Source organism: Labrus mixtus, chromosome 4, assembly GCF_963584025.1.
Source record: "Labrus mixtus chromosome 4, fLabMix1.1, whole genome shotgun sequence".
NCBI lineage: Eukaryota > Metazoa > Chordata > Actinopteri > Labriformes > Labridae > Labrus > Labrus mixtus.
In genome coordinates this window covers 5,023,362-5,038,343 of record NC_083615.1, presented here as the reverse complement: position 1 = coordinate 5,038,343, position 14,982 = coordinate 5,023,362, and the positions used below count along the sequence as shown (strand labels likewise).

General features: G+C 40.9%; 2 protein-coding genes, 1 long non-coding RNA gene and 1 pseudogene across 3 annotated transcripts; all 4 read left to right on the top strand.

Moving 5' to 3' along the window:
- The first annotated feature begins 317 nt into the window (after nucleotides 1-317).
- On the top strand, nucleotides 318-3,292 carry cimap1b (ciliary microtubule associated protein 1B). Its single transcript, XM_061035273.1, has 7 exons — nucleotides 318-446; nucleotides 967-1,082; nucleotides 1,197-1,400; nucleotides 1,555-1,656; nucleotides 1,748-1,869; nucleotides 1,961-2,101; nucleotides 2,196-3,292. The coding sequence occupies exons 2-7, from the start codon at nucleotides 971-973 to the stop codon at nucleotides 2,286-2,288; spliced, it is 774 nt and encodes a 257-aa protein (XP_060891256.1). The 5' UTR covers nucleotides 318-446; nucleotides 967-970; the 3' UTR covers nucleotides 2,289-3,292.
- Nucleotides 3,293-6,936: 3,644 nt separating this feature from the next.
- Nucleotides 6,937-9,131, top strand: LOC132972441 (tubulin beta-4B chain-like). Its single transcript, XM_061035272.1, has 4 exons — nucleotides 6,937-7,017; nucleotides 7,610-7,718; nucleotides 7,805-7,915; nucleotides 8,008-9,131. Exons 1-4 carry the CDS (start codon nucleotides 6,961-6,963, stop codon nucleotides 9,066-9,068), a joined length of 1,338 nt encoding a protein of 445 aa, XP_060891255.1. The 5' UTR covers nucleotides 6,937-6,960; the 3' UTR covers nucleotides 9,069-9,131.
- A 2,199-nt stretch (nucleotides 9,132-11,330) lies between these two features.
- LOC132972440 (uncharacterized) lies at nucleotides 11,331-12,837 on the top strand. Its single transcript, XR_009672912.1, has 3 exons — nucleotides 11,331-11,416; nucleotides 11,730-11,813; nucleotides 12,715-12,837. It is a non-coding gene; the product is annotated as an uncharacterized LOC132972440 (long non-coding RNA).
- Nucleotides 12,838-13,186: 349 nt separating this feature from the next.
- On the top strand, nucleotides 13,187-14,982 carry LOC132973473 (tubulin beta chain-like; annotated as a pseudogene).

Below are 14,982 nucleotides of genomic sequence, written 5' to 3'. Positions count from 1 at the left end.
GTTATGTTTTTACATTTTGGGCATTCCTGCACACACACACACACACACACACACACAAACACACACACACACACACACACACACACACACACACACACACACACACACACAAACACACACACAAACACACACACACACACACACAAACACACGCGCACTCACACACACACACACACACACACATACAAACACATGCGCACTCACATGCACACACACACACACCCCACACACACTCTCACACACGCACACACCCCCCACACACACACACTCTTTCTCATGTACCCATTAAGAATGCCTGTCATAGAGTCATCGCTATGGCAACGTTGTCATAGCAAAGTTGAAAATCACTAAACAGTTTTTTGTTTGGGTTCAGAGCACATTTGCGTGCTCTGGGGATATAACCTGACACAGAGTGAATCTCAGGGGAGGATCAGGAGTTTAATCAGGTAAAACTATTTACTACTTATTCTTTTGAAGTCACTTTCTAAACTCAACTTAAGGCAGTCAGTGATGTATTCATTTATATGAACTTGGTAAACATTGTGATACTAAATCCACTGTGATGGTTTGGTACACTTCACCTACAAATGATGATTTTACTGTAAACCCTGATGTTTGTTTACATATTTAATTAGATTAACTAAACACTGCTGTACCTAACGCTGCTGTGAAACACTAGGAGAGTTTCAGTAGGATCATTTAAGATTCACCTGCCCGCTGCTTTTCAGCAAGTGCTCCCTTCATAAGTGTGACTATAGTTGAAGAAATGATCAACTATGCAACACAAAGAGATTTATATTACTAAATCTAATAAACATATAAAATGTGGTTCATCATTTAACTTTTCTTTTTATGACACATTGGTTTATTAATTTTAGTTTGTTTTTGTTACGGTAATCAAAATTCTTAATCTGAGTATTGCAAACACAAACACAGCCTGAAAATCACAATCAATCTCATTCTCAGGGTCATGTCAAACAAGGAAGCCTGGGTCGGGACCTGGAGGCCCCACAAGCCAAGAGGGCCCATTGCTGCCCTTTATGGTAGCCCGGGGCCCAAATATGCGCTGCCTGGACTGACAGGTAGAGACAAAAATGACCATGAAGACACAGATTATTGTTTTTTTTTTCACCATTAGCAACAGTTACTATTAAAAATATTAACTGGCATTAACTGTACTTTTTTCCCCCATAAAGGAAACACTCAACATGATCCGACTAAAGACAAAGCACCCATGTTCAGCTTTGGGATACGTCATCATCTGGCCAATTGTGACTCCTCCCCTGGACCTAGATACCTCATCCCCTCCAACATCACCAGATCAGGCCGAGACGGCACACCGGCATTTTCACTCCACAGCCGTCCAAAGGATCTTGTAGTGTTCAAGGCCCCTGGACCAGGTCAGTCAAACCTCTCACATAACAAAAAAAAAAAGAAATATTGGTAATCCTAGACACACGAGGACTACAAAATAAGAAACTTTCTTCATTATGTAGGTGACATTTGAGTTAAGCTGTCAGCAGTGTATTCATATGAATGTATTTGGTGTTTCAGGTAAATATTCCCCGGAGCATTCAGAAAAGTGGACCTTCCGCTCTTCTCCGGCTTATTCTTTAGCTGGAAGTAGCAAAGTAGAAAGCATTAACCAAACACCAGGTAACATGTTGCATTTTACTTTTTTAAACATTTAGACAACAAAGTTTCATTGCAGAGAATATAAATTTTACCTGTTGCTTATATATTGCAGGTCCAGCCGCTTATAGCCTGCCTCCTGTGTTCGGGCCTAAAACTGTGGGTAAAAATGCAGCTCCCTGCTTCTCCATCTGCGGCCGCAGCAAAATTGGAAGCTTCGATGAAGACCTGAAGAAGGTATGTGTATAAAGTATCTAAAAACACATTTTTGGCAGATGTAAAAAATCATGTTTTTTACTGTTGTCCTCTATTCCTCGTCTTCTTTTAGACTCCCGGCCCTGCTGCCTACAAAGCTGTGGACCCATATATTTACAGGCAAAAACCTCCACATTTCAGCATGACAGGCCGCAACTACACACCGTGTGATTCCACAATGAAGCCAGGCCCGGGTGCACACTATCCTGAGAGGGTAGGTGATCTTCCAATTGTTTGTAATTTGATCACCCTAAAAAAAAGGTCTGACATATTTAGCATTTTGTTGATTTTATTTTCTCTTCTCCCAGGTGACCAACACAAGAGCAAAAGCGCCGAGCTTTTCATTTGGACTGCGTCACTCAGATTACATCGCCCCCTTCATTGAAGATGTGCTTGAATAATGTCAGGTGTGATCTCTTTATTTCACCTGGCAATGTGCACAGCGTGACCAAATAAAATACAAAAAAGCAAAGTGCTCAGTGATCACATTTTATTGTCAGTTACAGGCCCTCTTGTATTGCTAGGCTTCTTGTTGTCACTGTGTTTTTGAACACTATCAGTATTTAAAGTAAATCACAAGAATTTTAATTGCACAACGTGCATGTGACATTTTTTATAACCATAACCATATTTTGCAGGGAAGATATTTCTTAGAGGTTAGGCTATAACTTTTTTTATGGTCTGTTTGATATATTTTTGTTGTTGTTAAAGTCCCTGTAAAGTGAAATCAGCAATACGTCTCCAAGCACGCTAAATATGTTGCAAGAAGATAGCTTTAAACATCTGAAAAGACTGAGAACTATGTTTGATTGATTTCCGATTTTTGACCGTTTTTACGGTTTTCTCAAGTTTCAGTTCTAGGTTTTAATGGGCGGAGCTAAGTCGGGTCGTTATGACGTAGATCGGCCCTTCATCTCAACGTTCCATGCTAAAAACACTGAGCGCTGTAGCATCTTCTAGCTAGCTATGCCCTCGGCAGCAAGTATATCTTCCCTGGATGTCAGGGACAGCTCGGTCTGTTTGTTCAAATTCCCCAAGGATGAAGAGATGAAGAACAGGTGGATTAACTTTGTGAAGCGGTACCACGATGGAGAGCTGGTGGTCACTAATATCACCCGCCTCTGCAATGCCCACTTTTTCCCCGATGGTTTTGTCAACTTGGTTAACCGCCTTTGGCTGGTTAGTGGGGCCGAAACGTCTGTCTCCCCCCCCCCCTGACCGTCACCTGCCCGCCTCGGAGACACCTGGCTCCTTCACGGACAGTGGATGCATGCATGTGAGTGTAAATTGCCCTTTTTTGCTGCATGTTAATAGTTAATCTATATCAAAGTTTTTGTTGGGAAGTGAAATAATATAACGTGATTATATTGTGTAGCCTAGCATGATGACCGCGCTGCGACAGCCGCGGATCTCCCTTAATCTCCGCTAGTAGCACGGCTATTGTTGATGTTGTAAATGGTGCCTTCTGTGTCTAAATAACCAGACAGAGACGGCTTGAAACGACGCGTCTGCGACCGCCACCGCACCAGTGTCTGGCTGCCTTTATGCACGTCCCTGACCGCCTTTACGCGGTTCTCTGACCGATTACTGCACGTTATTTTACTGCAGTTTAGAGATTATTATACATGTCAGTATTATCAGTAACAGTATATTTCATTAGTGAAGTGTCTGACGTAACTAGGACAGAGATAATATACTGCTCCTTTAAGTTTATAACGTATACATCTGGAGAGAATTTGTATCTGAAGGAGATTTAGGAGTCCCCTCAAGTTGAATGTTTACTTTAAGGTGTTGTGTAAGGGAATTGCCAAATATGGATGTGTTACATGATGTTTTTTATGACCCATGACGAAAAGCCGATGTTTAGGTGCATATAGGCGATTGTCTCTGTATGTTCGGGGGAGATCATTTTTGGCTGGGTCTCTCCCAGGTCGAACCACGGCGAGCCTGGAGATGCTGCTTGTTAATAAAAATGATACTCTTTGAAAGCAAGTCAGTCTCAACGGCGAATTTCTTCATCATCAAACATATCAACAACAAGGAAATCCACATCAATTTTGGCGTCACGAACAGGATCAGTTGGGGCCTTCTGCAGCGGAGAGCTTCAATGGGTGCATTCCTCCATCACCTCAGAGCGTGAGTGTCTGTTTTTACACACAATGAGTAGCTGATTCTGTCTGCAGATTTGGCTCCACTGTCAAAGAACTGAAGTGCAATGATGTGTTGATGTTGGAGTAATTCTACGTCTAAATTGGGGTTTATTGAGTTAAAAAGTATGTGATTAAAGGGGAATAAAGAAAAGAAAAGAGAATAAGTGATAAAGAAAAGAAAAGAGAATAAAGTTGAAAGGTAATGTTATAGAATAAGCGCAACGAGTAACGAGACCGGTTAGCTAAATAACCATGCAAGTTTAACAAGGACAGGGCCCGCATCCTCTTAACAGTGTGTGAGGCTGAGGAATTTATTGAAGCCTTGGAGCAGGCTATGTGTGTTCGTTCTTGGAATGTGTGTGTTGCAAGACAGCTTGTGTCTTGTGGGTTGCGCTGTGATTTAGATGTTTTTGAGAGATCTGTGAAGCTGTGTGTGTTTGATCCGGAAATGTTTTTGTTTGTGTGTGATTGATAAATAGAATAGATGTATTATTAAATAGGCATATATAGCAGGAGATTGGTTGGTGATTTTAGTAAGAGGGGACATTTTTGCTTCATCAGTGTTAAAAACCTATGAGCCCTTTGTTTCAGGGGACGTTTATATATTCGATTTGATAAAAATATGAGCCCCTCAGAGGACGTTTGTTTAATCTGATAAATACACATGAGCCTAATAAAGGACGTTTATACATAAGTATATATAGTATCTGTTTTATAACAGAAGTGGAGAGACCAGCGAGGACAGTCTGTACACATTCAGGGGGTAGGAATAGAGAACAGACAAAGTCCTGATAAAGTTCAAACTGCCGGCTGATTGGAGTGTGAAATTTTTCTTCTTTTTCTGTCTGTTTGTGCATATGTGTGTGACCACATTATGCTGTGAATTTTGTCTGTTCAAAAGAACGTATAGTCTTGTTTAAAATAGGTGGAGAAGTTGGTTTTGGCTGTCGGAGGATACATTTTGTATTTGGCTGTTGATTGGGAGGATACTGTGCTGATTTCTGTGTGTGCGTAGACTCTGTGCACAGGGGTGGAGCAGCAATTTTAAAAGTGTGTGTGTTCTAATGCTAGTATATTACCACCCTCTAGGAAATCAACACATTCTGGTTCATTTAATGTCCAATAACTAATGTTAGCTGACACATCATACAGACAAAGTTACAAAAGATAATTAGACACTAACTTTATGAACATCCATTGTGAGTAACCCAGTTAGCTCTAAAAAAAACAGATTCAAAACTGCTTTTCGTGATGCTTTTATTTTGCTTTTCTTATTGCCTTGTGCCTCAGTCTCTTCATTTCCGGTCTTCATATGAAATGTGCTTTTATTTTGAAAAACTGCAAAGGGGACTTCTGCTACATCGTAAAGTTACGGGAGTAAATACATACAGCTAAAAGAACAACCAAGAGGAGAAAATGTTACACTAACGTTGTTTTGTGAGGTGGATTTATCTTAAAAACATTTGTTTGGGTGACTAACGCTCTTTCAGAAGGATGCTACATGTAGCATGTATCCATTTGTTAGCTCTGAGCTCTGACTCAGACAGTGATGAGTGACAGGAGGATTAAATACACGTAACTTTACCGTGCTTCAACTGTAACCGAACAGCTATGATTGGCTTAATTGTCACTTAATAAATCTTACTTGACCAATAAGTTTTCATCAATGACTCCACTGGTAAAAAGTGTGGGGGATGAAAATACGTTTCAGTGAATGTGTGGGTGTGGCAACACCCACAACACCCACGGGTGAGACGCGCCTGTCTGAGCATTAACTGCACTAGGTTTGGACCATAGACTGTATGGACACGATGTTAACCCTTTGACAGCCAGTTCAGACAGTCTATGGTTAATACAGACAATTATTCTCCAAATTAAATACATAGTCCTGTTTTCAAACCCCCATATTTTTTTCTTAAAAAAATCATTAATTCTGCTTACAATATTAGTGTCTTGATGATAATCAGTTTGTTTTTACGAGGTTAAGTTATTGTCGTAACCTTCGATACACCAGAAGATCCTTACTTTATTTCAAAATAAAAGCAGTCAAACAGCAAGTGAAGATCTCTCAGTTTAAGACAATGCATAATAATGTGTGTGTAATTTTATTTTTGAATATATAGATTTACATATATACGGTACATACACTGTATATATATTATAGCACTTAATTAAAACCCAAGTTATAAGTAGGCTACATGAAAACTATAAAATCGTCATGAATCAAAAAAAGTTATCACAGCCAAGTCAAAGTGAAAAATTAATTAATACAGTTTAAGATATAAAGATATATTTTCACTATAAATGTACATTTTTTATTTAATAAATGGTTCTGTTCTTTTTAGCTGTTAAATATTTTTTAATATCTAGTAGACCAACAGTGTATTTTTGTTTGGTATATTTAAAATTGACTCAACGTTTTATAACTAGATACAGTCAAAATAGTTTATTAAGATTAGCTGATCGATGAGTTTCATTTTATTTTTACACGCTTGCATGTAAAATAATATATAATAATATAATATAATATATATATAATAATATTTACAGTCTATGGCTTGCACGCGGCTGTGAAATGAATTAAATCTGTTGTCGGTGTCGCATTTCTTTCCCGCCATCATGAGGGACGTAGGCAACGTCATGGCCAACGTCGACAGATTAACGGTAGTCATACGTTTGACACGAATGTGATTGACAAACACATTGGACCAATAGTGGAGAAGACAGGGACGATTTCATTGGTCTAAATCTGTTCGTGTACATCAATCATAAAGAAATGAGCCAACCAACGTTCGAGCTGAGGGGTAGAGGGCGGGGCTCAGCTGTAGTATAAAACAGATGGTTGCGCCGTTGGTACACGCAAACAGACACTTTCAGTCATTCATCGAAGCGGTAATTTTACCAAAACAAAAACAAAAACAAAATGAGGGAAATTGTGCATCTCCAGGCCGGTCAGTGCGGAAACCAGATTGGTGCCAAGGTTAGTACAGCGTTTTATGTTTTTTGTGCGTTTGAAATCGATGTATTTTAGAAAAGAAACGCCGCGTCCTCTGCGCTGCTTTGTGTCCTACTTATGAAAATGTTACTTTAACGTGTAATCCAAACCTAAAATCTCAATAGCTTTAGTATCACAATCTTATGGGTTGTGATACGTGGAATTGTAACGAATATAAATCGATTTTACTTAATTTACAAACCCGATAAATTGTGTTAATGATTTGTACGCCGGTTGTTTGAAGAAGTCAACCGTTAGATATCAGTTAACCACCGCGGATAGGATTGACCGTTGAGCGGTTTAAAATAATTATTTTCAAATAATTCGGTGGACGTAACCGTTGGCGGTTAATGACGTAGCTAGTCGCAGCCAATCGGCGACGAGGCCGCACGCGCGTTCTGCTGAACGGCGGGAAGTTGCAGTTGAACAATGATCTAATCAACCTCTATAGAACTGCTACATAAGCTTTATACATACATAATGACCTGCAGCCACTTTCCATTACTGCCTACTCATTCCCCTGTCACTTGTTTATGTTTTATCAGCCAACAATGACTTATTAAATTTTATATTTCAGTTTTGGGAGGTGATCAGTGATGAGCACGGCATTGACCCAACTGGCACATACCACGGTGACAGTGACCTGCAGCTTGACAGGATCAATGTCTACTACAATGAAGCCACAGGTAAGGTTGAATTAGATGTTTAAATAGGCATAAACTTTTTGGCTTTTTTGTGAACATTACCCTCACGTCCTATATGCTTCTTGAAGGTGGCAAATATGTTCCTCGTGCTGTGCTGGTGGATCTAGAGCCAGGAACCATGGATTCTGTGAGATCCGGACCCTTCGGCCAGATCTTCAGGCCAGACAACTTTGTTCATGGTAATTGTTCATTTGTCCTTACATTGCTAGCTACTTCTCATTTTGCATTTAAGTACTGTTAAGCTTAATTCCCTTTTCTTTTCCTCTTCTAGGCCAGAGTGGTGCTGGCAACAACTGGGCCAAAGGTCACTACACGGAGGGTGCAGAGCTGGTGGACTCTGTCCTGGATGTAGTGAGGAAGGAGGCAGAGGGCTGTGACTGCCTGCAGGGCTTCCAGCTCACACACTCTCTTGGTGGTGGTACTGGCTCTGGGATGGGCACACTGCTCATCAGCAAAATCCGTGAAGAGTACCCCGACCGTATTATGAAAACCTACAGCGTGGTGCCCTCACCCAAAGTATCAGACACAGTCGTTGAGCCCTACAACGCCACACTGTCAGTCCACCAGCTTGTAGAAAACACAGACGAAACCTTCTGTATTGACAACGAGGCTCTGTATGACATCTGTTTCCGCACCCTTAAACTTACAACCCCCTCATATGGTGACCTCAACCACCTCGTCTCTGCCACCATGAGCGGCGTTACCACCTGCCTCAGGTTCCCCGGACAGCTCAATGCTGACCTGAGGAAGCTGGCTGTAAACATGGTGCCATTCCCTCGTCTGCACTTCTTCATGCCAGGCTTCGCTCCCCTCACAAGCCGAGGCAGCCAGCAGTACAGGGCCCTCACTGTACCAGAGCTCACCCAGCAGATGTTCGACGCAAAGAACATGATGGCTGCCTGCGACCCACGTCACGGCCGCTACCTGACAGTGGCTGCTATCTTCCGTGGCCGCATGTCCATGAAGGAGGTGGACGAACAGATGCTGAACGTGCAGAATAAAAACAGCAGCTACTTCGTTGAATGGATCCCCAACAACGTGAAGACCGCTGTCTGTGACATTCCTCCCCGTGGCCTCAAGATGGCTGCCACATTCATCGGCAACAGCACAGCCATCCAGGAGCTGTTCAAGCGCATCTCTGAGCAGTTCACAGCCATGTTCAGGCGCAAAGCTTTCCTCCACTGGTACACCGGCGAGGGTATGGATGAGATGGAGTTCACCGAGGCTGAGAGCAACATGAACGACCTGGTGTCAGAGTACCAGCAGTACCAGGACGCCACCGCCGAGGAGGAGGGAGAGTTTGAGGAGGAAGGCGAGGAGGAGCTTGCCTAAACCTTAAATTGTCCAAAGCTTTGCTGGCAAATCTGCCATAAAAATTTAATGTTCTAACCAAATGTTTTTCAGTTTTCAGTGTTCAGTGTTCTGTCTGCTTTTCATATGAATAAAAGTTTCTTCTGCATTTTTGAAGTCTTAATGTGTTTAATAGTATTCACAGGCTACTTTCAAATTAATGAGGTAACTATGAAGTCAAAGTATTTATTAAGAGTAGAGGCTCTACACTGTAGATAAGGTGTAGTTGCATGGCTGGTGTTTTGCCAGAAATACAGAAGTAAACATTTAAAATCTTATAATGTGACTTAAATGAAAAGATCATGATGGAGATTCTGGATATAAATGTTCATTCAATGTTTTGTTCTTATTTTTATTCATTGCAGGTAAAGGTGCTGCTAAAATTTAGTCAAAGCACATGTATAAATTGTAATGATTAAATTACAAGCTGAAAGGAAAGTGTTCATCAGAAATCACATGCAGTGTTTGGCGTTTGAATTCTACTGATAGTTTGAAGGTAACATACTGATTATCCAGCTTCTTACTAATAAAATGATGCATCTTAAACCACCTCTGCAGACATTTCCATACTGTCGCTCAGTCTCTGACAGTTCCTGGTTGTGGTCGGTAGGTGGCAGTGTTGGCTAAACCACTCTGTTCCAAACGCAGTAGGTCAGGATGCTCACAGCCAAGGCCAGCAGAGTCCAACAGCACACCTTCTTCACCTGGCTCTCCAAGCCCTGCTTCGCTCCAAAGCGGGACACAAAGCCGCTCTGTCAACAACAAACAAGTAGATTGAACTCTCAATGAACACAGACATGTACTGTAATCATTCAGATTTCTAAGGAACACATTTTAACCTGAATTCTTACTTTAAATCAGAAAGATTGTTGATACAACTCGGATTAAAAAGTCTCAAGAAACCCGTATTTTACAGTTATGATTTTACCCAATTAGTTTGTAGATCTCTAAACACAATTAGGACAGCTGTTCGTGTTGTTACTGAATATACTAAACACTTAATAAAATAATCTGAATGTTCTCTGCATGTTAGTGTGCTCCTGCAGCAGCAGCTCAACAGATATGACTGATTAACATTTTTATCAAAAATAGATCATTGTGGGAAAAAGCAGATTCAAGTTACATGAAAAAAAACATGCAGACATTCTCTGGGGCGGCATTAAACCTTCAAGCTAAAGTTGATGTAACATCCTTGCCTTTTGGGTTATACTTTCTTTTTTACAAAGGTTTATTTCTTTATGTCTTTATTTGAGAGACAGGGCAGTGGGAGATAGTGTAAGAAATCAGGGCGAGAGAGTGGGGAACAACACGCCGCAGGTCGGATTCAAGCCTAGGACTGTAGACTCTGTACATGGGGCGTGTTGATGAACCACTGTGCTACCGGCGCCCCTCTTTTGGTTATTCATAGAGCTCTACTCTTCTTTATGAGACAGTAAGCTTGTGTTTTTGTTTTACACCTCATAACAACAGACCATTTTCTCTGTACATGAGAATCATTTTACTCCTAATCTCCTGAAAATCCCAGTGTAGCCTATTTTGAAAAATGAATGACAGACGATTAAAATAAAAAAATAAACTCATTGGCTCAGGGATGACAATGAAAAGTATACCAAGTAAATATATTTATAGTAAGCCTCTGATCAGACATCTTCTCAAGCCTATTCCTACGCCGGAGTATTTTGAAATGTGTGTCTGAGGTTAGATGTGGAGTGTGCATTCAATTAACAACTTCGGTTTGAAGCCAAAAATAAGCTTTTTGTTTTGTCGAGTAATGTAGGTAGGTAGGTTGCTTTTCTCAGAGTTTAGAAAAGGATATCTGAGACATTGAAAAACTGTAGTGTGCCGTCTTCAGGTTTCCCAGCTCAGATTACTTCAGGTGCTCTAAAGGCCCGGAGATAACAATAAGCCATGTCATCATTTCTGAACTGATTTTTTTTTTAATTGTATCATTTAAAAATATATAAAATGAGTAGCTCTCATGCAGCCGTCTACCTGATCTTTAATGGGACCCAATGTCTCATCAAGTGAATAAGTGACATGATTATTCTATGTAGGATGTAGTGGTACATAGTAGATCTGAACTTTGATTGAAAAAGGTGTTTTTAAATTAGCCTCTTATATGTCACCAATGTTTATGAAAGTGCACTGCAGTATAAGTTCTCTCCTTGTTTGACAAACTGCATTTCAAATTTGAGCTTGTTTATTTTCTTAGTGTTATTTCTTTATTCCTTTAAGATCTCATTTGCCTCATTAAAAACATTATTGGTGACATAGTGCGGGAGTGTGCGGTGAGAGGACATGCGGTGTCTGAAACTCTGGTGGCTTTCATGGTCAGTAACCAGGACTAACCTGCTAACTACGTTGTAGCTTAAAGTTAGCTGGTAACTACCACTAGTTCAACATGTTTAATGCTTGATATAAATTAAGTTAAGACAGCCATCAATTTTTTTCATGCGTTAACAGGTTAAAACCCTTCAAATAACAGTTCAAATGTACAGTACATCTCCCCTTCTACTAACCAGTCTGGCATGTGTGGAGGACATTAAAACTCCATTTAAAACTGTTTATTTATATTTATCATATATACTAATGATATACTGTATTTAATACATGCATTGTTTTGTCCTGTTTGCATTTTGTCAGGTGAAAGCTGTGGTGCTGGACCCTAGAAATGGCTTTAATGTGGACCGGATACTGACCAAACAAGATGTGCAGAAACTCGAAGAGGTGAGTTTACTACAGTGATAAATTATTTTTTCTCCTTATAACACTTCTTCTTGCATTAAAGAAAAAAAAAACATTTTTGTTGATGACTATTAGTAAATTCATTTTGATGTAATTAGATTTATCTAGAAATTACCATATGAAAATATATTCTTAAAGTTAATACATTTTCAGCCCCAAAATAAGGGTGCCAGACTACCGTCCCTGGAGGTGGTTAAGGCATTCACAGCCAAGCACACGCACTAATAGGCCTATCCAAACACTGGTAACACTGAAAAACAACACAAAAGATTACAACAGAATTAAAAACCATACAGTTATAGTAATTGTTTTCCGTTTTCCATGAACAATGAAGTCCTATACTTTCATGAGTATTTTCAAAATCTGTGTAAAAACCCTCTCTATACAGTACATTCTGGCTGGGTGGGTGGGAGGGACTTGTCATTAAATGTGACTTGTAATTCATGTAATTAGATTTTTTTAACCAGAGATAATAATAATAATAATAATAATAATAATAATAATGATGATGATAATAATAATAATAATAATAATAAAAATAATAATAATAATAATAATAATAATACATTTTATTTGTAATGTAATCTCAAAGTGCTACAGAGATTAAAAATAAAATAATAAATCATCAGAATAAACCATTGGAATAAAAACAAGAAAGATTAGACAAATACACTTCCTGAGATTTATGTTGTTACAGGAATTTATAAATACTGATGTCATGAGGTGAAGCCGCAACATTTATATTTTGAATTTTGTAGGTTATAAAATATTTATTGTTCATTTTGAAGGATTTATTCATTGATTTAAATGGCTATTTAACTGTAAATGAGTTCAACTTATTAGTGTAAAAACCTTGGACTAGTCACTGATTTGCTCTTCACAGCTGTGTCTGGATAAACTGATGGAGAAGTGCAGCCCGTCCCTCGACACAATCAAGACGCAGGTGTATTTTGATTTGAATTACACCTCCAGACGTAAGTGTCTCTGTTTGAAATGAAAACCAATATCCTGTGTGTCTTAACCCAGGAGTAAACATAATTCTCTTTAGTGTATCATAGAAACTGGTATTATTTTGTCGTCATAAATAAAGTTTTCACTGCATCGTTGTAATGATGCCTGACCTGTGTCTAAGGATGCATCATGTCATATCTTGATATTATCTTTACGATCATCCAGTCGACTCGCCTGAATCAAGATTATTCTGCAGGAAAGATTTTAGAATAATTGAGAAGCAAATCCAGCATGTTTTTGACTAAAAACCTGAAAAGTTGTTTTTGGAAACCTTCTTTTAAATTGTGGCCTTTTTAAGGATTGCATATGAGCGTTGTAAGTTGAACATCTTAACAGAGACCTGAATGTGTTTGTGCAGGAGAGTCCCTGGAGGATTTCCACCAGGTGATGGAGTCCAAGCTGAGCTCAGTGAGCAGAGAGATCACAGACAGCAGGGTGAAAACACGGTGAAGAGTTAGAAGCGTTGTACCGCAGAGTCAATTTAGTCTTTGGTGAGAATTAAATGTGTTGTAACTTGGGTTGATGACATTCCCATAGTGTGATAGCTGAAAGTCATTTTCCACAGCTCAACTTTCAATATATTCAAAACAGAATACCAGTTATTTGTGTGATGGAGTCATATTTCCAATAGAATCAGATCCAGGAAGTGTTGACTCTACAGCTGTGATTAATCTCTGTATTTGCATGTCACACAGGCCAGAGCGGAGCAGGTAACAACTGGGCTAAAGGTCACTACACCGAGGGAGCGGAGCTGGTGGACTCGGTCCTGGATGTGGCGAGGAAGGAGGCGGAGAGAGCTGCGATTGCCTCCAGGGCTTCTGTCGTGTCCAGCTCTGTGTCTTAGGTTATGTTTTAATTTCCACTTGTATTATTTTCTGTTTTGGGTCACTAACCTCTCCTCTCATTTCAGATCCTTCACTTCCTGCCCTCATGTGTTTCCCACCTGTGTGATCGTCTGCCCCGCCCTGATTGTTCCCAGCTGCATCTCATTGTCTTCCCCCTCACCTTTGTATTTAGTCCGTCTTTGTCCCCTGTGAGAAGCGTACAAGCCCTTTGTTTCCTCTTGGATCACTTTTTTGGATTCTGCCTGCTTAAGAAGTAAAGACTGTTTTTTGTTCCCCCTAACCAAAGACTGTTTTTTTGTGAGTCGTGCTTTTGAGTTCAGTTACCTGTGGTCTTGTTACAGCTTCCAGCTCACCCACTCGCTGGGCGGAGGCACCGGCTCTGGTACGGGCACGCTGCTCATCAGCAAGATCCGAGAGGAGTATCCAGATCGCATCATGAACACAGTCAGTGTGGCGCCCTCACCCAAGGTTCATAACATAGAAATCACCCTCTTGTCTTTATTGCTTACCTTCATCTCTCTTTGCGTTTCTCTCTCACATTTCAGGTGTCAGACTCAGTCGCTGAACCGTACAATGCAACCCTCTCCGTCCACCAGCTGGTGGAGAACACAGATGAGACCTTCTGCATTGATAATGAGGCTCTGTATGACACCTGCTTCCGCACACCGAAGCTCGCCACACCTGCATACGGTGACCTCAACCACCTGGTCTCAGCCGCCATGAGTGGGGCGACCACCTGCCTGCGCTTCCCCCGGGCAGCTCAACGCCGATTTGAGGAAATTGGCCGTGAACATGGCGCCCTTTCCCGGGCTGCACTTCTTCTTGCCGGGCTCCGTCCCCCCCCCTGACCAGCCGCGGCAGCCAGCAGTACAGGTCGAGAGGCACAAGCATGCTTTTTACACACTTAATCAAACCCTCACTTTGTCGTTTCAAATGCATGTGACATGAATCTTAATCCATTATCTTGTCTTTTTCCAGGTCACTGACCGAAGATGTTTGACGCCAAGAACATGATGGCAGCTTGCGACCCACGCCACGGGGCGCTACCTTGCAGTCGCCGCCGTCTTCCGAGGCCGCGTGTCAATGAAGGAGGTAAATGAGCAGATGCTTACTGTTCGGAACAACAACAGCAGCTACTTTGTGGAATGGATCCCCAACAACGTCAAGACCGCCGTCTGTGACATCCCTCCCCCGCGGTCTCAAGATGGCCGCCAGCTTCATCGGCAACACCACAGCCATCCAGGAGCTGTTCAGACGCATCTCGGTTCCGCCGCAAGGCCTTCCTCCACTGGTAA